We start from the raw sequence: 27,841 nt of genomic DNA, 5'->3' as shown, positions 1-27,841 counted from the left end.
TCCCAGTTACCTGTAATTGGGTTAAGTGGATTTAAGAATGTTACTTTAACATGAAAATGACCTAATAGATGCACTTTATTAAAAGCTTACAAATGCTGTGTTTTACTTTCAAGTAGATTAATGCCAAATCATATTATGACACAGTAGTCATCCAACATTAACTGGATTTTTTATAAATGGAGACTATTTATAAATATTACAAGTGCTTTTTGTGTCTGAAAACAATGCCACAAACTTCATACTTACAATTTCTTAATTAATCACAAGAAAAATCACAATATCCTACAATTTAAAACATATTGAAAGCTCAGTTTTCATATCAATTATGACAAAGAATGGATTACTTTTTTTAAGATATTCAAACTAGTTACTCTGATAATTTCTAATGTATTTTATGTTATTGCCTTTATAGAGAAAAAATAAACTACAAAGCAATTATAGTAAAACAAATTTTCATTTTTCAACCATCACTCTTTCCTAGTGACACCCCCATATTAACATACTATTTCATCCCCTTTGCCCTAGTGCATAAAACTGACAAAATAAAAATCAGAGTTGAAGAATAAGTACAGTCCACAGTTACTGTGAAGACCAAAAGAAAAGGCATTGTCCCTACATGAATAATATATTTATAATGTAACTAGAATATTATTTAGTGAGAAATTTTTTATTTCTATCTATTGGAAATAATATAGCACGTCCCAAAGTCTGCATGACGGGAAGGCAGAACTAGATTCTTCCACTTGAGCAAAATTGGCTGTCAAACTAACAAAGTAACAAAGTATTAAGCTCTTCAAACATAAATAAGCACATGGCTCTTCAGAGAGTCTTGGTTCTGTTTATCTTACTTTCTTCAGCAGAGGATTTTCCTTTAATATTCTAAGACCTTCAATTTCTATCAGACTTCAGCCAACCACATCTTGAGAGTCGTCACACCTGACAAATGATAGACATTGGACTGGATGCATGCCCAAGGACAATGTCTGTAAGATTTCCCAAAACCAGAATTAACTGAGTCCACTCTCTTCACTCTTATCAGCCTGACCCCAGGTGCTAATTCCACTTTAGTAAGTCAAGCTGATGCTGTTTATCCAGTCTTTTATTCTGCTTACTAGATGAACAGTCCTTGAAAGGCAATGCAAGAGTTCATATTATAGTAGTAAAGGTATTCCTAATATGTTTGTGCCATGAAGCTTTTGATACAGGAAAAAGTCTTCAAAGAACAGTAATTTCAAAATGTACTGCATTGACATTAAAAAATTAGTCAGAAAAGACATGCAAGAAAGTTTCTTAACTTTGTTTTTTACTAAGCTTCACTCCTCAAATTCACTTTATTTCATTAATTTTCTGATACCAACAGTACACAAAACATCCACTGATTTCTCTGGGTTTGTCTCTTTTTCATAATGTCACAGACAGTTTCTGTTCCTTCCGATACATAATGAGGAATAATCTTAACAATTATTATTGATAAAATAAATATATCTAAAATTTCATTTTAATGTACATTAATATTAATCAAAAGCAGAAAGCAATTATTTCTAACAGAACTGCCAATTGAAAAATAAATATAGAAATAGGCTGAAGTTTGGAACCATCATAAGGACCCTCCGTGCCATGAAGCAGGCTCAACCTTCACATTGACCAGTAAACATTTGCGACTTCTTCCTGTCCTTATATTTTCGGGTTGGAAAATGGATGGATGGATGGAAGTCGTATGCAACTCCAGCATTATTTCTGTCCTTCTTTTGATCTGAATTCTCATTCAACTCTTTACTTTTTTAACCCTAAAATTGCCACATACTTGGGGGTTAATGCACCCCTGGACTCCATATACTTTTTTGCTGCAACTTTATAAATAAAAGTCACAATCCACAAAGAAAAAGGGAAATTTTAATGAAACACTTTTTTTTTTCATGCAAAGAGCATCACAATTACTCCAACACTGACCATTTTACACACTGCTAATGAACTGTAAAAACTATTTTAAAAACTACTGGAACAATATGTACAAGGTGCAACTGACGACATTGATGAAATTCAGTAAATCACCGAGCCGACTGCGCTTGAACTGGCTGCAAGCAGGTACACAGAGGTAAACGCTGATACTTGCAGGCTAGTCTAGTGCAGCGGCTGAATCCCAGGGACAGTAATGCTGCAGTGCTGCAGGGGACGGCAGTGGTCATGAGCTGGCTGCTCAACGAATGTACAGCACTGACTGATCAGCTCCGGCGTGCTGGCAAATTGCACTGGGAACCAACTTTAGCTGGTTGTGGTGTTCAATGAATGTATGTCGCCGAATGTATGTCGCCGAATATGCTCGGCTCTGGCGTGCTACCAAATTGCACATGGAACCGACTTTAGCTGGTTGCGGTGTTCAACAAATGTACGTTGCCGAATATACTTGACTCTGGTGTGTTGGCAAATTACATTGGGAACCGAATATAGCCGGTTCCGGCAGTTTAAGGGTTAAAATTGTTTACTTTTTAAAAATGAAACACATGGAAACTTTAGGCTTTCTAATTTTATTCCAAATCAAACCACATCAGTGTTTTCACATTAAAATATAAATCATCAGTAAAAGCATTTGGTGTGCACAGCCACACAAGGAAAATGTAACCCTATGATAAAACCCCCAAATGCATTATTGGGGAGTTGTTAAATAAACATCACTTTTAGTAGTGCCTAGAAAAACATGTAGTTAACAATTTAAGCATGAAAAAAGATGGTGGAAGTTTGAAACATTTCAGTTCCTGGCAGTTGTATGTTAAGATAAGGACTGAGGCCTGGGTTTAGAGTTTCTCTAATGTAACGTGTAACTGTGAATGTAACAAAATATTGTTTTCTAATGATGCAAATTTTTCAAAATTTTGAGTAGCACTTGTATTGCAACCTGGAAGGAACACCACCTCTAGCTCAGCTTGGCTCATTATCGTTAACATCCACCAAGTCTGTATGCAACCTTGGTATGATGATCAATGATCAACTGTCCATCATTGACCATGTTTTATCTTCCTCTCAGTCTTGCTGATTCACCCATTACAACATCTGCAACATCAGACCATTTCTTACAGAATATGCAGCACAACTACTGGTCCAGGATTTGGTTTTGTCACATCTGGACAACTGCAATTCTCTGGAGGACCAGCATGTGCCATCAAGCCACTGCAGATTATTCAAAATGTTGTCTGTTTTACAACCAGCCAAGGCGGGCAGATGTCACTCCTCTTTTCAGATCACTACATTAGCTACCTGTAGCAGCACATATTAACTTTAAATCCTCGATGCTTGCTTACAGGATAGTAAGTTGGTTATCTCCAATATATATATGGAGACATTTGTGAGGTCCTGTGTTTCTTCTCGACAACTCAGGTCTGCTGATGAATGGTGCCTTGTAATGCTACATCAGTATGGCATCAAATCTCAATCCAGACTCTTTTCATATGTAATTCCTAGGTGGTGGAACTTCCATTTGAAATGCTGATTTCCTCAATGTATTTAAGGAGCATTTGACGCCTCTTTTTATTTGGTGAATTTCTCCCTAATTGATAATGGCTTTGATAAGTTCTTCTAACTAAAGGAAATATAACTACTTTGTTTATGTTCTGAGCTCTTCATTTGTGGTGATCAATTTTGTAAGCTTGTCTTTAGTTACTAGGGTGTTGTACCGTGTTAGCCATTATGAATGTAGAGAAAAGTCAAGCAAAATGGCACCTTTTATTGGCTAACTAAAAAGATTACAATATGCAAGCTTTTGAGGCAACTCAAAGAAGGGGCCTGAGTTGCCTCGAAAGCTTGCATATTGTAATCTTTTTAGTTAGCCAATAAAAGGTGTCGTAAGCTTGTCTTGTAACACTTGTTCCCAAACAGTACCCCAGACTGATATTTATACAATTATGTTAACCTCTTATGTTGCTTTGGTTAAAACCATCTGCTGAGTAAATAAATGTAAATGTAAATTTGTACCTGCTTTGAAATGGCAAATGTCATGTTTTCTTGTGCAAACACAATTAATAAAAATCTTATGTAATTAGGTAACAGATCAGTGAAGCAGAACAAGAGTTGAAAGTATATCAGAAGGAGTATCTTAAAGGGTCTTCTTTCTTCTTCTTCATCTTTTCCCACTTCTATGTGGGATCAATGTCCTTGATCAACCATCTCCATAAAGCTCAGTCCTGCACCTTCTCACCAGTCAAGCCCTTTTCCTTCAAATCTTCTTTAACTTTATCCATTCACCTCCACTTTGGCCTCACAGCATTCTCTTGCCCTGTAGTTACATTCCCATCACTCTTTTACCCACATATTCAATATCTCTCCTCAGCATATGCCCATACCACTTCAATCTACTCTCCCACTTTTGTTGTACCCTGATTGTCTCATTTCTTATTCTGTCCTTTTTTGTAACTCAACACTCTCACTTCTGCAGCATCCAACTTCTGCTGTGCTCCAAAATATCCAAGTATCCAAAGTATCCAAATGGGTAAAATAAATAAAAGGCAAAAGGTCTAAACTAGAAGGAGTAAAATCTAGTATCAAGTCAAAAGTAAAATATCAAAACAGTGTAGTCGTAGTAGTTGTCAGTAGTATAACGATACAAATGCATACATAATTAATGTTTTTCTTTAACACTAGAATCCCTGAAGCCTATGAAAGAACTCATAATCCCAGCCCACCTTAAATTCCTTCGTACCTTTCCGTCAGCGTCTTTTGTTTTATAAATACTGTATGTCGATCAGCACAAGCAGCAAGCAGACTGCTGTCCCATCCCCTGTACTAACGGAGCTCAACTCGGGCAAAACAAAAGACGGTGATGGAGAGGTGTGAAGGAATGGGCCGGGATTATGAGTTTTTTCATAGGCTTCAGGGATTCTAGTGTTAAAGGCTTAGTATAAGAATTAAAACAAATAATTTCTGTAAAATTACTGAAATGAGACCTCTTCCATTACAGGTAAATTTTAAAATTAAGCAGCTTGAACTATACACAGAAAATTAGGAGAAATGATTAGTCATAATTATGTTTTCAAATTCTAGAATGGTCATTGTCTGTGTGGGTTTTGTATTCTTTCTCTGTTTGCTTGGATTTATTTTTGTTTAATAACTATTCAAAATTGGCCCAATGTGAGTTAATGTGTGTCCATTTCGGGGTGGGTTCCTGCCTTGCATGCCGTGCTTGCAGCATAGGCTCCAGCCACCCGCAAAAATGTTTTAGAATAAGCTGAAAACTATTTTATTTTGATTCCCAATTGCAAAGTATCACTAAAATAAATTAACATATATTAAAGGTAGAGAAAAGCCAAGCAAAATGACACCTTTTATTGGCTAACTAAAAAGATTACAATATGCAAGCTCTCGAGGCAACTCAGGCCCCTTCTTCCGGCAAGATGTAATCTTAAAGGAATACTCTACCCAACAGAACAGAACTGCTTGTCACAGTTTGGTTCCTCATGCTCAGCCGGAGATGTTAGCTAATCGTAAATATGATTTTGCCTTCCTGCAAAGAACTATGTGTCTTCTGTCTGATCCCAGTACAACATAGACTAAAACTGAATCAAACTGCATTTTGCCTTCATGATGCTTGCCAAAAGAAAAAATAAACAAACTGTTAGTCATTTACACATCACTTTTCTTTTGGTGGGAAATCATTCAACATAATTAGGAAATGTGTCAAATACTTTAAGCTCCTGAAAACTGTTTTAAATTATGTTGATTCGAAAAATTGAATTGACATGAAAGGACTGAAGAAATTGCTATATCAATTTAATCTAACAGTTGTAGTGATGACCTGTTTGAGGACCCAGTACACTATAGTGTGAAATGCTTGAATACTTACTACATGTTTTTGAAGCCCAACAGGCAAGGGACAATTATCAGTGATTTCTATGTTTGCATCTCTTGTTTCTTGGTATTAGACAAAAGGCAGAGTGTATTTTGTTGATCTCCAGATCTTACACTTCACACCAGGTGGATGGGAAAAAGCAGATTTTGATTTGTTTGTCAGTTTATGTCAGACAGTGGAATGAAACATCATTTGCAATTCAAACTGCTCTTAATGACATTGAATTTTTAACACCTCTTCAGAATTACTCCAACCAGGCTATTGCCGATAATGTACAGTATACGCAGCATTTTCAAGGCACCTCTGGTTTTTGCCTGAACATGTAACTGTTTTTAGCCCTTTTCATGACAGAGTTGCAGCAGGAACAAAGGTTAAAATGGCACAAAGCCTGCAGCGACCACCTTTACTAGACATTCCTTGATGTCTTAAGCTGACAAATAAATCTGAATAGATGAAGTTTGTATGATCTTGTAACAGAAGGAACAACATCATTCTTTTCTGTCTTTATGGGAAAAGGTCTCAGTCGTTTCTCAAGAAACCACCAGAACAGTGAACAGATGATCCAATCTTCAAAGAATTTTGTGAACTATTAGCATGCATGGTGGTATTGAACAATACAGCTGAAACAGGAATAAGTGTCATTGAAAAGTATACTGTATTAACAAACTGACAATGGATGAAACACAGGAACAGTTTATTCTTTGACTAGTTGGATTAAAGCTCCCAAAACAACCAACACAAAAGTCACATGCACCAATCTCTGCAATGCAGACATTTATTCCCATCGGGAAGCACTTTCCCTTGCTTCCCACTGCAGCCTAGTACAAACAGTAAACAAGAATGAGGCACCAATATACAGTCTGTTTCTTCTCCTTGTCTCTCTCTCCTTTAGTCACTTCTTCTTCCACTCCTCCTCGCAAGTGATGTCCTCTGACTCTGGCTTACTTCTGTGAGGTAGCTGGCTCCTTTTAAGCTGCAGCTGGGAGAACTCCAAGTGGCTCATTAGGGAGGTCTGGAATTACTGCCAGGTGTGGCAGAAACCCAAAGTAAGGCTCTCCAGCTCCTGCAGTTCCCCCTGGCGGCATCCCTGGAACCCAACAGGGCTGAGCCGACCAATACCAAGTCCCATATAGCCCTGTAGAACACCAAGGGGCCATTATACCCCAAGAGAGCTGCCAAATAGCAGTTTGGGGGAAATAACGCCCTTCATAAGTCATCTCCCCTTGTTCTTCCATTATATATACATATATATATATATATATGTTTCTATTATAAAAGAAATCTTGAGACAAGACTGTTTCCAAGAGATTTTTTCAAGTCCCGCCCTCCTTTCAAACATTTTCAACCATGCCCACAGTTCTCTCACCTGTCATTCGTGTGAATGCTTTTGTCAGACACAAGACTCTCAGCTCTTATAAATTTTTACGTTTTCCTCACTTTAAGTTCCCAATAAAAGAAAACTTATTATGTCCAAATCTTATTGAAGAATTTCATCCCGAATTAATGTGAAAATTGTCGATCGGTTACATGGTCCTCACAGGTGGTGCAGTGGTAGTGCTGCTGCTTTGCAGTAAGGAGACTGTGGAAGATTGTGGGTTCGCTTCCCGGTTCCTCCCTGTGTGGATAGCGCTTTGCGTACTGAGAAAAGCGCTATATAAATGTAATGAATTATTATTATTATTATTATTATTGGTTAAATGCACATCAATAGACTATGCTGAAACAGTTGGTGGTGATGTTGCGGAAGATGAAAACATCAGCTTACAATATCCCGTAGAATATCTACAACCGTTAACACCGTCCGGTCTTCCACCGACTAAATTACTGTTGAAAGAAGGATATATTGTAATGTTATTGCGTAATTTATGTCTGAGTGATGGTCTATGCAATAGGAGATTAGTTGTATTCAAAATTGGTCGAACAATTCTGACATGTAAAATTTTAACAGGCAACAAGAAAGGTAATGTAATACATCTTCAGCGGATAACATTAGACACCAAAGGAGATCTTGCTATGCCATTCGTATTAAAACGTTTATGGTTTCCCGTTAGAATAGCTTTTGCTATGACAATTAACAAATCACAGGGACAAATATTCGAAAAAGCCGGTTTATTTATTAGAGAGAAAGAAACGATATTCACTCACGGGCAGTTATACGTTGCGTTGTCACGATGTAAGTCCAAACACGGAATCAAAATTCAATGCGATATTGACGAAATGTTAATTCAGAAAATAGTTTTTACTGAAGTTTTACAGTAAAGGTGTAAATTTAAAAAGTATTTGTGTGTTAATTTCAAAGCTAAACGGAACAAAAACATATAACACAACGAATACCTCTAACGCAACATGAAACATAATTTTCTTTCAATTTATTATGTTCTAGTATTTTTTACTTGGTTAATTACTCGCTGTAATGTAAAATATTTAGTTCTATTATGCATATGTAACAATTCCCGTGAAAATAACAATCTGTTTAAATTGTACATCCTCTTTCCCATACGCGAGCTGCAGATCCATGAAGTGGCTAGTGTATAGCGCCCGCCTGAGGGGTTGGCAAGCGAAGTGAGCAAGGGGCAGAGGCCCCTAGTATATATATATATATATATATATATATATATATATATATATATATATATATATATATATATATATATATATATATATAAATAATTTGATGTCACTTTCAGGGAATAGTCTTCTTTTATGGTGTCTTTACTTCTTTTTTTATGGCTGCATTGTACTTCCAATTGAGCATTCATTGACTCAACTGATGTACCCACAAGAGCCCACACTTACTGTATGACGTAAAACACATTTGATTTTGCTGTGCCTTATCAGAGAATTCTGTGAATGTGTCACTGGAGATATCACACTACATAGTTGGTATTCACAGGCACTCAATTTGACTGTCCATGACTTGTTAAGATTATTTAAATGAAGTGTATGACTGAATATCGCAGGGAATGTTGTGCAATGTCAGCCTTAGTGAATGATTCAAACTATCTGACAATAAAGCATTACAGAAGTCAATTTTGCTTGACATGAATGAACCAGCTTTAGAAGTTGTCCAATTTAAGGGATCACCTTCATTTTGTAGTATTTCTAACCCAGAGAAGGAAGTTTTTTGAAAGCACAAACATGTGGTGACTGAAAGAGAAATCCTTGTCAAAAATAACACTAAACTTTTGGACAGATTTATCTAAGCTAAAATTCAAGCCACATGAGTTTTGAATATTTAATATTGACATAATTTTTATAGAGTTACCATTCACTAAAAAAACTTCTGTTTTTTTATTATTTAAGTACAAATAACAGGTTCATCCAGCCCTTCTCGTCTTTAAACAGTTCATTAATATGTAATTGAAAAAGTAGTACTATTTACTTTTAATAATAAATAAAACTCAGTGTCAGCATTCAAATGAAAGTTAATACTGTATTGTCTTTTCTATTAACATCTCCTAATGGCAGAGAAAATAAAATTGCTTCGGACACCAAACCCTGATGATTATTGTTCTAATATTATAATATAATAACTAGATCATCAGTTCAGCATCAGGAAATGACTAAAGAGTTTCACACAAAAATAAGGTTTAACGTTCAGATTTCAGATTGGCATGCTGTGTACCTCCAGGCAAATAACTTATTTTTAATCAATTGTGTACACTAAATGTAGTGTAAAGTTTTTTTTCAGCCATGAAATATACAACGTAGCTGAAGAAATGATATTAATTATGCTTTTATTATCACTTGCTATTGTAGGTATTTGCTTAGATTAGTTTTGTATGTATAGGAAAACAGTCTGTTCTCATCTACAAAATCTATTCTTGATTGGTAAATAATTAATTATTTATGGTAATGCATATATAATTTACAAAACATTCCATTTTTTCTCCAAACAGATGAAAATGGCGAATAGATGCTGCTCTGCCAATGACCAGGTAAGAGTTACTTCCCAACTGTTATTTTTGTTATAATAAAGCAACAAACCTGAAGATGAGGATGTTTATTCTAAACCAGAAGATATAGACGTTCATCCTGTACTCAAGTAAAAAAATGACTTCATATACCATATTTATTTTAGTAACACCTAATGTTGTCATTACTAAATGTTCAGACTAAGAATATTATAGATTTCTTTTGGCACTACAGCCATTACGTTTCCAGATACCATGAATCACTCATGGTAAGAACCTGTTGTATGTTAAAGCCCAGTTTCCACAATTGTAATTCACTCTGTTAACATTACAGTGGAAACTATTATTTAAATAGATATTAAGATGGTGCATGCAGTGAAGTTCAATATTCTTGTTTAAATAATCACATAATCACCATACACATTTGCATTATGTTTATCTACAGCATCTTAATGACTGTTGTATTTCCTTTGCTTAAACTATCAAAATCAATCTATTATTTGGCAGCCTGAATAATCATTTATATGGTGTTCATTGTAAGGTATAAAATACATTTAAACACCAAAGAAAAAAAATGATATTATTAGATTTTCAAGGCCATGCAGGATCCAGGGCAGTGCCAATGGCAGCTCCCTCTGGTTGTCTCCAAAGACCCTGACAGGGTTGCATTTCCAGACTACATTTCCCATGTAACCCTGCAGGTGTCTTAATCGGGTTTAGCTCTGAGGAACACTGCCACCTGCAGTGTGGGGGAATGACCTGCTCCTGGCGAGTCCATTCTCCCAGTCCTTCCATTATGGCCTCATGGCCAGGTGTGAAACCTATCCTGGCCAGGACACCTGTCCTTCTGCCTGGGCACCAACAATATATAAACTGACATCCTGTTTATATGTTACATAAGAAAGACTAATTAGAAAATTTCTAAAGGTCTGCACATTTTCATTGATGATGAATGGAATGGTAGTGTTTTTGTGTAACAAGTTTGAATAAACTATTTTATTGTGAAGAAGTTTGGGTAGCCAAAGACAACAGATTGTGGTGGCCAATCCAGGCCACATTCTTCCCAAAATAGTGCAGCTCCTTCTCAGGAATATCCAGATTCTATAAAGCCCACCAATAGTTATAACCCTTCCAGGCTGTTCTGGGTCTTTTCCAAATGAGGCATGCCTAATTCATTTACTGTGGCAGGTGCAAATCCCCTCAAACTGGTCCTCTTCTTTTATATATACAAATATACCACAGAAAGAATAAAATAGCACATTTTGCCTGAATTACTTACACAAACATATTTTATGGTAAGGTAAATTATTAACAATTAATTTCAGTTAACAGATAACATTACTGTCTAAGAGGCCTATGGGTCATTTATAAAACACACAGTGAGAGTATTGTTAAACTATTGTTCAAATGGTTATGCTCCACCTTTCAGATATTATAAAGTTTTCACAACAGTATAAACTGAAACATAGTCATTCATATCCTCCAAGCCAACATAATGTGTAGACAGGACTAGCAAAATTGAAGAAAAAATCATGTGCAATATTTGTGCAAAACTAAAGAGTTTACACATTGTCACACTGCCTTGGTAGTATCCACATTGCCTTGCTTGGATGTGTGTTTCATTTGCCAGACAAGGTCTTCTTTCCCATATACAGATCTTTCTTTCATAGAAAAAGTGTGATCTATACAATACTTCTATAAACCATTGTTTTAATTCTACAATTTCTTAGATTAAAAAGACTAAGCTTTTGATAGCTCATTGCCAAATCATCTGTTTGCTTCATAATTAGAAAATCACAGCTATTCATGCCACTATGAGGTGTTTCACCCAGAATCATTAAAACATCTGTACCTCATTTCTCTAACTGTGTACATTGAAAACCACACCATGATGCTATTTCCAAAGAAAACCAAAACAATATGTATGATTGATCAGATTTCCTACTACAACAACAACATATATTTCTATACCACATTTTCATGCAAACAATGTAGCTTCATAAGATTGTCAGGAGAAAACAAGAAAACAAAACAAATTAAAGAATAATAACAAGCAACAAAAAATAAACCTATACAAGCTTTCATAACATAGATAGAGTATATGCAGTGTCACAAAAGCAGACCACAGACATAAAAAGGTTTGGGGCAGCCACCCATATATTATGCCTTGGCTGCAAAAAGGGTTGAAATTGCTTGTGATGTTCACAGGTTTGAGTCCAAAACTGAACTGAATGTAACAGGAAAAGATGGTGGCTTTAAAGCCCGAGAACGGAAGTGACGTCTTCTGAAACAAAAGTGAGGTCATCATTGGTGCCGGGACCGGAAGTGATGTCTTCGATACCGGAAGTGACGTCATCTATGGCACTGGGACCTAGCGAGGTTTCCCATGGATGGGCTGCAGAAGATTGAGACAGAGTTAGTGCAGCTCACCACCCCCTGGTCGGGCGTGGTAGTACTATTCTTAAGGCCTTTCAGTTGTCTCCCAATCGCACATGTATGACAACAGTAACTAGTAGAAAAGTAGCATCATTATATGTAATATCATATTGTAAGTCTCTACAGATGAGTATGGTGATAAGGTCAGATGTCTGGGAGAACAGAAAAAAACAAACAAACAAAAAAAAGTGGGAGAGAAAAAAAATTAAACAAAATCTTCAGGGGTTCCAAGGCATAAAGACCACCCAGTTCCTACAGGGCATTCTACCTAACATAAATGGTCTTAAATCATTCCTCATTGTTTCCAGGCCTTGTCTGAGAGGATACGTTCGATTCAGTTGACATAGTGGACAGCTGGGACACCCTCCTTCGCAGGTGGCTGCACGGTGCCTTGATAAGGTGGTGGTAGTAGTGCAAAACCCCCCAAAGAAGAACCGGAAAACAAAGTAGAGATTAGTAAAGATTGTAAATCCCTGAAGAATATGAAAGGTCTACCCATATATAGTCAATAATATTAAGAATATTAAGAACTACTAATAAAGTTAATCATATTACTTGAATAATCAACCTGTAATAATGAAACCTATAATATATAAGCAAGCAATTACTGTATATAAAAAGAATGATGTCTTGTTCAGGGTTTATTTGTAATCTGAATTTAAGGTTCTTGTGATTCTGGAATAGAAAAAAGTAATTCAGAAAATGAATAGACTACTAAATCAAAACTAAAATCCATGTCATCTTGTCCAGTGATGGTTCCTGTCTTGAGCTCAATGCTGCCAGGATAAGCTCTGGCTCTCCATAACCCTGTAATGGAAAAAGCAGATTAAAACCAGCTGGATGAACACAATTTATTTTTAATTTTTTCACAGACAGCAAAGTTGTTATCTTGCAAAAATGGAATGCTTATAAAGAATTTACTCTGGGACAAATTTTCCTTACATAGTACAGTCTCAAAATTTATGTTTACGCCTTCAAACATATTAAGAATTACATCAAGGCATAAGATTTTTGTTATTATATCTATTACTCATTTTTTCAAAGGAGAAACATAACAGCAGCAGAAATATTATGTAATAAGTTCCTTTCACCTTCTATCTAGTGGAATTCTAGATATAAGCCCTGTAAAAAAGTCTGCACCCTAGCAAAGCAAGTCTGCCATTTTCCAGGTCAAGATGCAGAGTCATTCCTGGGTTTTAACCACCTCAGATTATAGTGTTTTTAAGCAAAGCTTTAAAGTTACCTATTAAAGCATATCAATTTCCATTGTCCGGCAGTTTAGAGTCAGTCTCAAATAGAACTGTCATATATAAACCATGAAATTATTAAGGTGTGGGTCCTCTGTGTAAAAGCAACTATGATTTCTATGCTTTAATGAAAAGTACATTTTCTCATTTTAAAATATTTTCAAAGTTCTATCATCCTTTCTCTATTATCACGGAAGATCAGAGCTGCTCAAGGTCATGAGCTGGTTGAGAGTAAAAAAATAAAAAGGAAAAGAAAAAGTTAAATAATGTTTTGGTTATTATTGCTTATTAATAATTGAATTTTAGAGTTCAGGCAATCCATACATTTTACTAAGCAAATGTGTCATCTAAACACTAACTAAAGTCAGAACCCAAAAATCTCAGAAACCCCAGCATCTAAGCATGAACAAAGTTCAAAATCAAATTAATTTTTAGAACAATTTAATATTTTATTTTCATTGTTAATATTTTTTTTAATCATTTTGGTAACATCATCCAAGCCATGGATTTTTAAAATTTTTTTTCCATCTTAGCAGACTTATGATGTGGGTAATTGGAAATTATTTTCCATCTAATTGTTCTTGAAACAGTGGCATGCCTGACTGAAACATACTGAGAGACTTTCTGTAATTTTACAGACCATAAAAACTTAGCATTTCTTAAGACCACTAAAGAAAAACAAGAATCAAAAGTCTTAAGCAGGAAACAAAAATCTTAAAACTGATACCCTATCTATCAGGAAGAAGAGGATTTAAGATGCGTGGCAGCAATGGTATATAAAATGGCAAGTGTGTGAATTTTTGTTATTAACTTAAGGATGACTCACTAAAGGCTTGTGTTCATTTAGAAAGTACATCTCGTTTCAAATTCTTGTTTGGTTAAAACTTTTAATTGTAATTAGTGTTTTTATTTTGGTATAAATCTTAGAACTTTTCAATCCAACTCAATAGTTTGAATTTTCAGCTAGTTAATAAAATCGTACTTTTAAATGAGAATAAAAGTTTTTCTTGATTTTATATGTGGGATAATTTCAAATTATCCAACATATCTGATTTTTTAAATTCAGATCTTTCCACAATGTATTCTGTTACTGGTTTCACATTTAACCTTAATACCTGCAGAAAACTTACACTTGGTGAAAATATTATTTTTCTAAAAAATATATAAAGAATTTCAACTACTTTTATCAGTAGGGGGAATGTGGTATTACAAATGACATAAATGTAAAAAGTTGTAATTTCTACTTTCTTTCCTGTACTTGTGAGATATTTAAAATCTTCTTAACAGAAGTAATAGTAATATATTTAGAGTGTCTTTCTGGGCACGACAAAAAAAATAAATATGTAGCTTTTGCTATAATAATTGCTTCATTGTGGGTGGTCAACCAGGGAGTGATTAGGAAATCACATTATTATAAAAATTAAGCAGTAATAGCACTGCAAATTGTTTGACACTATTCTGAATAATAGCTTTAAATTGTACTATTCTTTCATATGCAACATTAAAGTCTGATTACTTTTCTGCTGAAAATGATGAAAAGCAATTGACAATAAAATTGTTATACTTTTTATTATTCCCTATTTTGTAAGCAATATAAAAGCTAGCTGCTTTCTCAGAAAACAAGACTGTATCCTGATACAAATGGCACAAGGGGACCAAGCCCAGGACAGCAGTCCATCACAGAGCACTAGCACAAACCCAAACTAACAGTCAGTCAATTTAGATTTGAAATGCCAAAATGGAGATTTCTACATCAGCAGTACAGTAGTCATTTTGAACTGGTTTGTTAATTCTAATTGTACGGAGTTTTTAGTATACACTAGCAGTATATCAGACAGATGTTTTTTTTTTTTCTTTTGAACAAAAAAAGAAAGTGCAGTATAGTCAGAATTAGTGCATTACTTAAAGAAACGTCTGTTATATAATGAAATAAACTGAGGTATAGGTGATCTAATACATGCAAGAGAATGTGGGTTTTATAACTTTAATTTGAATGTTAAACTTATTCATCCCATTCATCCTCTAAATCAGCTGCATTCAGCTAAATTGCCAGAGATCAGTTTTTTTTTTAAAACAAAGTATTCAATTGGAATTTTTCTACCCTTTGCCAGTTGCTATTTATGATTCAGCTCATATTTACCATGAGGCATGTGTTTAAAATAAAATTAAATGAATCAAAATATTCAATGAATTAATGAATAGAAACATTTTTAAAAAGCACTACACTCTTCAGGGCGGCATGGTGGCGCAGTGGGTAGCGCTGCTGCCTCGCAGTTGGTAGTCCTGGGGACCTGGGTTTGCTTCCCGGGTCCTCCCTGCGTGGAGTTTGCATGTTCTCACCGTGTCTGCGTGGGTTTCCTCCGGGCGCTCCGGTTTCCTCCCACAGTCCAAAGACATGCAGGTTAGGTGGATTGGTGATTCTAAATTGGCCCTAGTGTGTGCTTGGTGTGTGGGTGTGTTTGTGTGTGTCCTGCAGTGGGTTGGCACCCTGCCCAGGATTGGTTCCTGCCTTGTGCCCTGTGTTGGCTGGGATTGACTCCAGCAGACCCCCGTGACCCTGTGTTCGGATTCAGCGGGTTGGAAAATGGATGGATGGATGGATGGACTACACTCTTCAACAGGGTTTTGTCTCCAGTGTCTCTAAATTTCCCTAATACTTTCTCTTTCTCTATACTCTTTTTTTCCTGCATCATTCAGTCAAGTATTGTATCTGTGCTGTCATGTACAATATTTTGCTGTTCTTTTCTCAAAAGTAGAGCATGTGCACATTGGAAAAGTTATACATTTAATTTTGTGATCTCTTCATCCTTTTCTGAATATACCGTATACACTCACGTTTAAGTTCTCCCACTGATAAGTTGGGGCTTGATTTTTACTATATAATTTCCAGTATTTTATAATGTTCATTGTATAAGTCGAATGCGGAAAACTCATGCTATTGGTCCAAGATATTAAATGACATGCTAACGCAAACCTGACAGAGTAACCACGGAGCACATTGCCTTTTTTTCTACGTGATCACACGGTAATATCCAAACTATTCCGAAGCAACGTTTGCACTGTTTTGTGTTTTTTGTATCTCACACCCTCATACACCTTTATCGTAAGAGCATCTCTTATCTACTACGATGGAGAGTTCGATCAGAAGAAAATATGACACTGGTTTTAAATTAAAAGTTGTTGAAGTGGTGAAAGAAACTGGTAACTGCACTGCTACAACAAAATTCGATGTGTCTGAGAAACTGGTGCGAGACTGGAGGAAGAGGCTGTAAAAAAAAAAAAAAAAAAAAAAAATTAAGTGTTATATTTTTGAATGAGTGTATAAGTCGGGGTCTGATTTTATGATCAATTTTTCGGGTTTCAAGACCCAACTTATATGCGAGTATATCCATCCATCCATTATCCAACCCGCTATATCCTAACTACAGGGTCACGGGGGTCTGCTGGAGCCAATCCCAGCCAACACAGGCCAGCCCACCGCAGGGTGCACACACACACACACACTCACACACCAAGCACACACTAGGGACAATTTAGGATTACCAATGCACCTAACCTGCATGTCTTTGGACTGTGGGAGGAAACCCATGCAGACATGGGGAGAACATGCAAACTCCACGCAGGGTGGACCCGGGAAGCAAACCCGGGTCTCTTAACTGCGAGGCAGCAGCGCTACCTACTGCGCCACCATGCCACCCATGCGAGTATATACGGTACATAAATTATTAAATTGACAAAATGCATTTGCAAAATAAAAGTACGTATAACCTTAAAGCAGGGGTGAGCTATGTTGGTCCTGGAGGGCTGCAGTAGCTGCTGGTTTTTGTTCCCACCTACTTTCTTAATGAGAACTCAATGATTACAGTTTAAGCACTTATTGTGTGTTAAGTTTTTGAACCCATAATTGCTTATTTTAGGCTTATACAGTTTCATTCACTGTTTTTAGCTGCTTCTAATTAACATTAAGATGTAAATGATAAAGGAGCCAGTAATTCTCCATTTAGCTTGTTTCCATTTACACCTGTGTGTATTCATCATGCACTGTTTGGTTTAATAATGTACTTAGAAGGAAACTGAAGAGAAAGTGAAGAACTGATAATTACTTATCCATTTTAGGCTTCAAATCCTTTGGATGATACCTTTCGAAAGGAAACGAATTAATGATTTAAGAGTGATCTGATATTGCAGAGTTAAAACACTAACAAGTCTGATATTAAATAAGATTTGTTATTGGGAAGGATTGTTTTCTAATTAACAACTGGGTTATTTCAAAAACCTGCAGCCCTACAGGACCAGCGTTGATCACCCTTACCTTAATAATGAAAACATGATCCAAAACCACTGGCAGGAGGACAAAGCATCCAGTCTTGACTGTTAGGTGGCAGCATAGAGATCCTGACTGGCAGCATAAAACAATATATTAGAATGCCAGCCTTTTACAAGCTTCATAGAGGTGTAGAGTCTCAAACTCTGGTCCTGGAGGGCCACAGTGGCTGCAGGTTTTCATTTTAATCCTTTTCTTAATTAGTGACCTGCGTTTGCTGCTAATTAACTTCTTTTGAATTAATTTTAATTGACTTGCTCTTGAAGACTCCGACTCCCTAATTGTTTCTTTTTCTTTAATTAGCAGCTAAACAATAATAAGATGCAAAAGGAGCCTAATCATGACCAGAAAACTGTGTTCATTACACAATATCTGAAAATAAAGAAAGATGAAGGTCTCAGGAATGTTGATCTGCTCAGGTCCCCAAAACATTTTAACAGTGCTCTTAGAAGAGAGAAAAACAACAATTTTGGAAATGTATGCTATTGCACCATGAGAGCAGCAACAAGCCATGGAATTAAGGAATGGGTTTAATTAACAATAAGACTCGGCGCCCTGATTTAGTTGGTCTTCTGTTGGTTCACTCATGTCACATTTCACTTCTGTTTGGGTGCCATTTAAGGAAAGAAATGGAGCAATTCAGAGGAACAATCGTGGGACAAATCTTAAAAAATAAGTCAACTAAAATAAAAGGTAAAGAAGTTAATTAGCAGCAAAAACTGATTACGAATTAAGAATGGGATTAGAATGAAAACTGCCAGCCACTGTGGCCCTCCAGGACTGGAGTTTGAGACCACTGGTGTAGAGGTTGCTAGAGGAAGCATTAGTCTAGTATCTGCAGGCAAGGAGAACAGCAAATAATCTGGGCGTCTTCTGTCCAGAAGTAAAGAAATGTGAACAGGATCATGGTAGAAACGGATGAGATGAGGGGAGGGGAATGAGTGCTATGTTGGTACATGGAAAGCAGGCTAGTGGGCCAGTTTGAAGGGGTAATGAAGTCTCTGTAATTGGTTTTAGTAAATCAATTAGGATTTTGTTTCTATTTTATAATTAACTTTGTTACTCCGTGTTTCAATGTTTTCGTTCCTTGCTTGTGCATGTTTTATTGTAACAATAATTTTGGCTGTTTTTAAACATCTTAACTTGTTGTCATTATTCCTAGTGTGAAGAAACACAAAAAGGCATTACTATTAGTTCTGTAAGATACCAGCTGAACTCGCATAACAGCACTCTTATCCAGAAAAATGCCATGGATGCCAGAGTATAAGTAAAACATTTATGAAAACAATACGGAGGAAACATAGATATTGTCAAATACACAGAATAAAAAATACCAAACCCTTTCCTCTCTAAGGGCTTACTATTTGATTCGTGTTTGACCTGGTGGGAAAGTGGATGAATCACTATTCCAAAGTATCACAAAAATTCCTGCCAAATTTAATCTCTAGTCTCTCCCTATCTTTAACCAGATCTCTCTTCCTTTTCCAGCTCATCTGCCTACTTAATGTCTGGTTAGTTTAAAGGCATGAGATAGCTTTACACACTATCTGCCCAAATCTCTGGAGTTACGTCTGTGATTAAAGAAGCTGTACTTTTTCAACATTCATCCCAGGCCAGACTTTCCCTAATGTTCCTGTTCTTTTTTATTTTATTAAAAGCAAGTAACATTCCATACAATCAAGTCAAGCTAAAAAAACTAAATTCAACTTTCACCCAAGAGAAAGAGAGAAAGACCAACAGCCAGAGTAAAACTTTAAAAGTAGAAAAGATGGAAGAGAATGCTTTTCCCCAATATAAATGCTTATTCTAAAATGTTATTGATTAGATCCTGCCAGGTTTTAACACAGATTTGAACAGATCCTCTAAGTGAGAATTTTTTTTTCCAATTTCTAATAGTATATAACATCAGTTACCCACTAACTTAAAACAGGTGGGCAAGGATCTTCCAGTTGAGCAAGATAAATCTACGTGCTAGTAGTGAGGTAAAGGCAATTACAGTTTGTTTGTCCTTCTCCACTTTAAGCCTATCTGGGAGTATACCAAACACAGCTGTTAGTGGATTAGGAGGGATTGTGACACCAAGGCTTTCTGTTAGGCATTTAAAGATTTTGGTCCAGAATGATGTTAATTTGGTACACGTCCAAAACATGTGGCTCAGTGAGGCAGGAGCTCGATTGCAATGCTCACAGGTTGAATCTTGCCCTGGAAGCATTTTGGACAATTTTATATCAGATAGATGTGCTCGATAAAAGATTTTACATTGAATAATTGTATGTTAGAGTGAATTCTGTGCATGGCTGCCTTCCACTCCTTTTCTGAAATATTAAGTAAGCAGATCCTTTTCCCACGGTAGTCTGGTGTCTTTGAAAGGAAGGGACTTTAAAATGTTTTTATATATTATAGAAATGCGGTCTATGCCTTCAAGACTGATCAATATTTCTTCTGGAATAGAAATAGGTGGGAGGTGAGGAAAGTTGGGCAGACTCTGTTTAGCAAAGTTTCTAATTTGAAAGTAGTGGAAAAATTGTGTTGATGGGAAGTTAAATTTGAAGTGTAATTGTTCATAGGATGCAAAGACATTATCTATGTACAATTCTCTAAACAATTTAATCCCGTACATTTTCCAGACATTAAAAATGGTGTAAGTTTGAGAGGGTGGAAAAAGGAGGTTATCATGTAGAGGTGCAACAGATAAAAGCTACTCTCATTCAATTCTCTTAAGAAGGCCACATATCCAGGGAAGTTCTCTTGGTGCCTTCCCTGTTTAAAAGGGCACCTCTCTCCCTGTTCACCAGACCTGGGATCATGTGTTACTCTCTGTCAGTTTGGAAGTCTCTTACCTTTCTCCTAGACCTTTCTATCAGGAGGACCTGGCATTCCTGGCACCTAGAGAAACCTAGATTTCTAGCGTTCTAGTGGAACATCATATGTTGTTAGATAGACAACATCTCACTCTTTATTTCTAGTGTGCCCCTGTCCTTTCCCATTCTGGAAAACTGTGCATCTATAGAGGGATCAGAGCTCTGGACACTGCCTTCCTTATTTACTGGCTTGATGACATACATTGCCTCTGCTAGTGTATGCCTCCCTGTCCTTCCCAGTATTATCATTTTGTAAATTTTGTTGAATTTTATTTGTCTGTAATGAATTTTTACTGGGGTCAAATGTAGTTTTGTAGGGCATCCCAGAGAATCTTAATCTACTGTTATTTTCTTTATGTATTGTCTCTGGATCAATGTTAATTTTTAATTACATTATGTTTTAAATTAACCATGTTGATTGTTCCTTTCTTTTTCATGGGCTCAGATATTTTGTGGCTCTGTTCCTTCGGACGAGTTTAAGGACATTAAGCTTTCTGATGTCACTTACATACAGAATGTAATTCGACTTCAAAGCTTGTGGACAGTTTCTAAAAGACTTTGGTGTACATTTATCTATAGATCTTTATAGCGTTTCGACATCCAGCTAGGTTCATTTTGACTTTTATTTTGATTGATAGTGATTCTAGTTTTGACTTTGTGTTATCCTGGAAAACATTTACAGTATCTCCTTGTCTGTTTTCTCTGTCCTTGTGACGTGCCATCCTTCCATCTCTTTGCTGTGCACTTAGACCTTTTCTAATCCTTGACCCCACCCTGTGTCACTTTTTCTGCCTGTCATTCCCTGTTGACAGACCTATCAATCAGAAATGCACATACAATGACTTTATACCATTTGCTGATTGGCTTCTTTAAATTAAACACTTAAAAGACATCTTCAATTAAAACTCTTTTCTACAAAGTTAAGTAAAAAAATGAACATACAGTATGTAGTTTAAAAAGAGTTATTCATTACAAGTAATTTGCTTTTCAAAAATTAAACATAGACTAGTGTCTTCATGACCACAGAATGAGAAAACAAATCATTAGATGCAGCAATTAACCACTGATAAAAAACATTGGAACACAAATCTGCAGACACAAGTGTTCACCAGGCTGTTATGAAACCACCTCAAACATAAGAGACATAATCCAGTACTGTTAGAATAAGGAGAATATAGAACAAAATCATGTATTTTGTAAATAATGAAAGCAATGCAAATGAATTATGACACACTTCTCTGCTATAGATGAAATGTGAATTAAAATAGTATGAATAGTTTTTTATTATTAATCTATTATTCAGTTAACCAGTTTTCTGAAACATTATACAGCTTAGAAATAGGTCCCTAAAACCAGTCCAACTTTATACTAAGGTGCTTTCAGTTCATAATGAAGTGAAGGTCAAGCAGCTTTGGTTGTCCAGGTTGCTATCATTTACCTCTAAGCTGTCTGCCTGCCACTATATGATTTATACAATAATCTGTCAATTATATGCAGGCATATCAAGTAGATATGTGGATTTCCATTCAAATGAACAGTATATGATATGTATGCATCATCATCATGATCATTTTCATTCCATTTTTTTGTATTGGTTTTCTGTAACAGGACACTGAGCTGGGCACACCAGGGGGCTCATGCATAACGCCATGCATAGAATTCACACTAAAACATGTCGTACGGACAAAAGCGGACATGTGTGTACGCACAAAAAAATCCAGATGCATAAATCTGTGCGTACGCCAACTTTCACGTTCTTCCGCTACATAAATCCCGCTCTGCGTGAAATGTAACGCTCGCGCATGTGCCTGCTGCCCCTCCCAGACTCTCTTTGAATAGCAAATCAATATAAATAGTCCCTTATGTTTTGCATTCTGTGAAAAGACAATGGCAAAAGCACGAGGGAAAAAGAAGAATTTCTGTGAATACCAAGTAGAGGCAAGGAAAAACATACAATTTGTTGGTTTAAGCAGTGATATAAACAACAAAAAGAAGTCGACTGAGTAACAGAGTGGAGGAGAAACTTGAAAGTTTAAGGTCAGAAAGTCACAAAGTGCACGAAATAAAAAAGAAGTGGTCAGATATCAAAGTCGCCGTGAAAAGACGAGTCGTAGCCTACTGTCTTGAGTGTCATATGGAAGCATATTAAGGTATAGAGAAAAGAAAAACAAAATAGGGACACAACAAAAGTAGCACATTAAATGCTTCTTATTGTATATGATCTTCTATGTAGTCTATGTGTGTGAATCACTATTTTCTTCTTAAACGGGCTTTCTCTTCCGCTGACAGAACACAGAATACATTACATTCATGAAATTACAGCTCTCTGAACAATTTAAATATTAAGATGTATACTTGATATCATTTTCATAATGATAGCAATTAAATCATGTATTAAACATTGGGATACGGTGGCACAGTATTAGCGATGAGCTGCTGCCCTGTCCAGAGATTGTTTTTGCCTCTTACAAGATGCTTTCTGCACTGTGTGTGACCTTCAATGAAATAATTCATTGCAGCATAACCGTCTCTCTCAAACGTACAAACCTCCAATTCCTGTCCTTCCTTTTCTTTCTCCAAGTAACCAGTCACCACACGATCAGCTTTGTAATAGATTCAAAGCCATCTGTAAGCTTAGAGCACCGATTCATCAAAACTTTTATGGAACACTGAAATATCTCCATAGTACATGTTTAATTATTCTATCCATCTATCCATCCAGGGTCACGCCAATCCCAGCAAGCATACAGCGCAAGGCAGGAACAATCCCTGAACGGGGTGCCAGCTTGTCGCTGCCGCTGTCCACCGTGTCCTCACATGTTTTATTATTAGAAATATACATTATTTTAATGAGTTTAAAACTTATCTGTATAATGTAATAAACATGTTTTACTGCATTTCATCTTAAAAATGATATCAAGAGCTCCAAGAATATAGCGCTTGGAAATCTAAATCGACTTAGAAGCCAGTCATCATCATATGTAAATACACACTTATAAAGTGGCTCAGGGTGTGCAATATTATAACTGTAGTGCAAGTTTACAGTAAGGTGAATTGTACTTATCAGTACAAACAGTTGTACCAGGAACACTTGATGGACTGATTGAGTACATTTAGAGCTCTTGGGATGAAACTGTTTCTGAAGTGCGAGGTCCCTACAGGAAAGACTCTGAAGCGTTTGCCGTACTGTATGGGCGATGTTCAAATAGACTGTGCGCATGGCTGAGACAGCGTGTGCTAGATGCTGTATTCCGATAATCCAATCAGCTGCTGTACAGCTGTGATTCCACACTCAGATACAGTGGGTTAAATATCTCTGAGTGGTGTACTGACAGTGAAGTAGCTATAGTATTTGAAGTAGTTTGGCCATTCTGGCACCATTATATGGTTATGGGTTGATTACAATCAGATGCCTTAAACTAATAAATGATATGCGGTTAATTTCAGTGTATTTGATAAAGCCACATCAGGAATGTGAATCTAAAAAATAAAGGAAAACCACACAGGAATGGTGGCATTGCTTTGACGCTGGGTTCCACAAGTTTGCAAAGCGGAGAACATGCGTACACATGGGATTGACCTGGTGTGAAAATGTGTGTGGCTTTATGCCAAGTTTAGTTTTTATATATCGCAATGTATCTTAATTCCTAACAACTTCCTCAAGACCTCCCCAGGAAATACCGAGATGTTCCCCAGACACTTCTCTGAAATGTTTCCTAGGTCTGCCCCTAGGACTTCTTCAAGTGGGCCATGCCTTGCACACTTTGTTTTGAAATCTCGGTATGAATAGCTTAACTACAGAACATGTCCAAACCATCTTACCTGTCACCTTTCAATCTGGGGAAGCAGCAATTCTGCTCTGACATTGTACCTTATTGCTGAACTCTTCAATCTGTCACAGAGTGTAAGCCCATTAGCCTTGTACAGAAACCTCATTCTGATCACTTGTTCACACATTGTCTTATTCTTTCAGACTCTATTCAGAACTCATGACCATATGTAATAATGGGAATTTATACTAAACCGGTAAATCGAAAGCTTGGTTAGTAGACTTAGCACCTGTTTTACTGCCACAGTTCGATAAAACATTTGTTAAAATTGATTCACTGGTCAATCTCTACCCTGTGTCTTGGATTAAATGCCAAGGTAACTGAATTTCTCCAAGGCAAGCCACTCTTTTTTTGGAATAATGTAATAAGTAGCTTCAGAAAAGTGATTGAATAATGTTTTTGAGTTAAACATTCATTTCCTTAAAAAAACAATAAATAGTTTTTCTCAAGGTTATGGATGTATTCTTGCTTTGTATTTTATGCTTTGTAAATAAAAATATAAAGGGAAGAAACAAGTAGATTTTATAACAGGACCTATGTGACCATTAATTATTGACAGTATAACAACTTCCAGAAGCATTATGTTTATAAATTATGGTGTATTTTCTGATACATGATTTTTATTTTGTGAAGGTTTTTCTTTTACAGATTATTCATATGGGTTGGGTCAGCGAAAGGATACAAGACACTGATTCTTCACACCTATACAAATTCAAATTTCTGGCATTGAAAGGCTCTTCGTTGTACATATTCTGCAACCCACCGGTAGGAAGAACAAATCTTTTAAAACATTCTTTAATTTAAAAAGGAGATTTTGTATACATACTGTATTTAAACGCATTTGAAGTTCTGTATGAAATATTTGTAATATTACAGCCTGAGTATCTCCCAGAACATTTTCTTAAACATTTTGTTTAAAAATGTACATCATGTCAGCAGCTAAGGGGGGAACAACTGAGGAACATACAAAGCTACTATACTCTTCATATCAGTCATGGAACTTTGTATAGGGCTACCTGCAGAAACTGCTATAGTGTGCTACAACCTGAAAATTTTGTTAAGAGGGCACAGTAACTGGGTGGACGGACATTAATGCTGCCATGAATTAAACGATGGCAGAATTTGTAAGACATGATGGTTTTAAGGTGATGAATAGAAAATAGGGATATGTTTAAAAAGATGATATCTACAGCTCACTCTGTTTATACATATATCCTATTAGTTGTGGTGTGGCAGCATTGAAACCACTATGGACAATTTATTTAAAGGAGAACTCTCTTATTCTGAGTTACCGTAAGAGGATGATGTGTTGTGTGTAAGATCCTAACTCCCTGGAACCCTGCTACATCCATCCATCCAACCCGTTGAATCCAAACACAGGGTCACGGGAGCCAATCCCAGCCAACACAGGGCACAAGGCAGGAACTAATCCTGGGCAGGATGCCAACCCACCGCAGGACACACACAAACACACCCACACACCAAGCACACACTAGGGACAATTTAGAATCGCCAATCCATCTAACCTGCATGTCTTTGGACTGTGGGAGGAAACCGGAGCACCCGGAGGAAACCCACGCAGACATGGGGAGAACATGCAAACTCCACGCAGGGAGGACCCGGGAAGTGAACCTGGGTCTCCTAACTGCGAGGCAGCAGCGCTACCACTGCGCCACCGTGCCGCCCTACCCTGCTACATATCCAAGAAAATAAATCACTTGAGTCAATCTTCTAATTTTGAAATGCCATTTGTTCTAAGAAAATACAAAAATTAGAAAAATGGAAAAACCTTGTTGGTGCCATGTATTTGTATCCTTCTTATTAAAAATGTGTTGATTTGAAATCTGTCTTGATTCCCTTTAAAGATTTTTGTTATGTAACATGGACAAAAAATCCATAAATATTATTCCTCAGTAATACTATTACTATTGATTATTATATATGTTTAATAATAATACTGTATGTTATTGATCAAATTGTTTTCTTAATTAAACTGTAATGTTGATAGACGTTTCTATAAAAGTATTTTTTCTTTCTTGAAATGGCTTTATCAGTAATATATAATGAAGTAAGAATTATATAAAAAAATATACACAGTTTAACTTTAAATTGAATAATCTTTATATATATAAAATCCAATGTCTGTTTGTCCGTATGTCTATTCGCTTTTCAAGAACTACTTAACGGATTTAGATCAGGTTCTTTTTCTATAATTTGCTTGAATATCGCTTTTGCGACTTTTCTCATTGTGCTATGTATTGGGGGGGGGAGGCCTTACCTCTGCTTAGCTAACGAACGAAAGAACTACTTAACAGATTTAGATGGTGTTTTTCTATAATTTGCTTGAGCCTTACGGTTGATTTTGCGAATTTCTCATCGCGCTAAGAATCATAGTTCGCTTGCAGGAGCGATATATTTGCGCTAATCCAAGACAGAGGCTGTGGGCTAAGGGGAGGGGAAGTGTGATGTCAGGAGTGGGGAGCCAGGCAGGGCCCTTCTCACTGTCCTGTTTTACTACTACATGGGGGGAGCCACGGAGGACGGCTAGTATCTAATAATTTAGCACCACTATGTATACAAAGATTTTGCTTATTTTATTAAGTAATCTCTAAAGCTCATATACTATGCATTCAGAAAGTATTCAGACCCCTTTATTTTCTGCACACTTTATTGTGTTGTACATTTAATTTCAAATGAATACATTGGCCATATTTGCCCTTCAATCTACACTCAATAACCCATAAGGCCAAAATGAAAACATTTGTCAGTAAGGTATTCACATTTAATAAAAATCAAAAACTGAAATCTTTCAAACGCAGGCTGGCCACATAAGGCCAGTGTTTTACACACTTAAAATTAAATGATACTGAAATCCAACTTAAGATCAAGTTATCAGTTTTCCTAAGTCTATAGAACAGGTGCAGCCGGTAAGCCACAGTGCTTCTTTTATACTATTATATACTTTATATTAAATGCAGTATATACTTCAGGATAAGCCTTGAATTTTAGGATCTAAAATAGACATCTGCACATCTGTGCTCAGGGCATTTATGTGCAGTGCTCAAATTTATTTTAAACATTGTTCACTTGACTGTATGAAAAAGCCCTGAAATTCTTATATAAAGTAATGACAACAGTTACTATACATGTTAGTAGAATTGTGTCTGTTGCATAATTCTCTTACTGTAACTTATTTCCCAATTCTATGGTGTGGACCACCAGGGACTCACCGCCACCCAAACCTGACACAGACAGGCGTGGGACACAACTTCAAAGCACACATTTTTTATTTTTTATTTTTCCCTTGTGGAAAAGCCCTTCACTCATTTCTCACAAGCACAACACAGTCACAGCACTGCACAAAACTCTTTTCTTTCTCTTCTCTCCTTCCTC

At 36.4% G+C, this 27,841-nt stretch overlaps 1 protein-coding gene across 2 annotated transcripts in view; it reads left to right on the top strand.

Annotated features, from left to right (window-relative positions):
• The window catches only part of sntg2 (syntrophin, gamma 2), a 333,388-nt gene that overhangs the window by 186,593 nt on the left and 118,954 nt on the right, over positions 1-27,841 (top strand). For both annotated transcript variants that reach the window (XM_028798907.2, XM_051924960.1), the window contains exons 10-11: positions 9,736-9,774; positions 25,097-25,213. In XM_028798907.2, coding sequence (XP_028654740.2) covers positions 9,736-9,774; positions 25,097-25,213 — 156 coding nt within the window. The remainder of the gene's footprint in view (positions 1-9,735; positions 9,775-25,096; positions 25,214-27,841) is intronic.

The sequence above is a fragment of the Erpetoichthys calabaricus genome, chromosome 3 (assembly GCF_900747795.2).
Source record: "Erpetoichthys calabaricus chromosome 3, fErpCal1.3, whole genome shotgun sequence".
NCBI lineage: Eukaryota > Metazoa > Chordata > Cladistia > Polypteriformes > Polypteridae > Erpetoichthys > Erpetoichthys calabaricus.
Note: the sequence above shows the minus strand (reverse complement) of the source record. Positions and strands in the feature narration are given on the sequence as shown.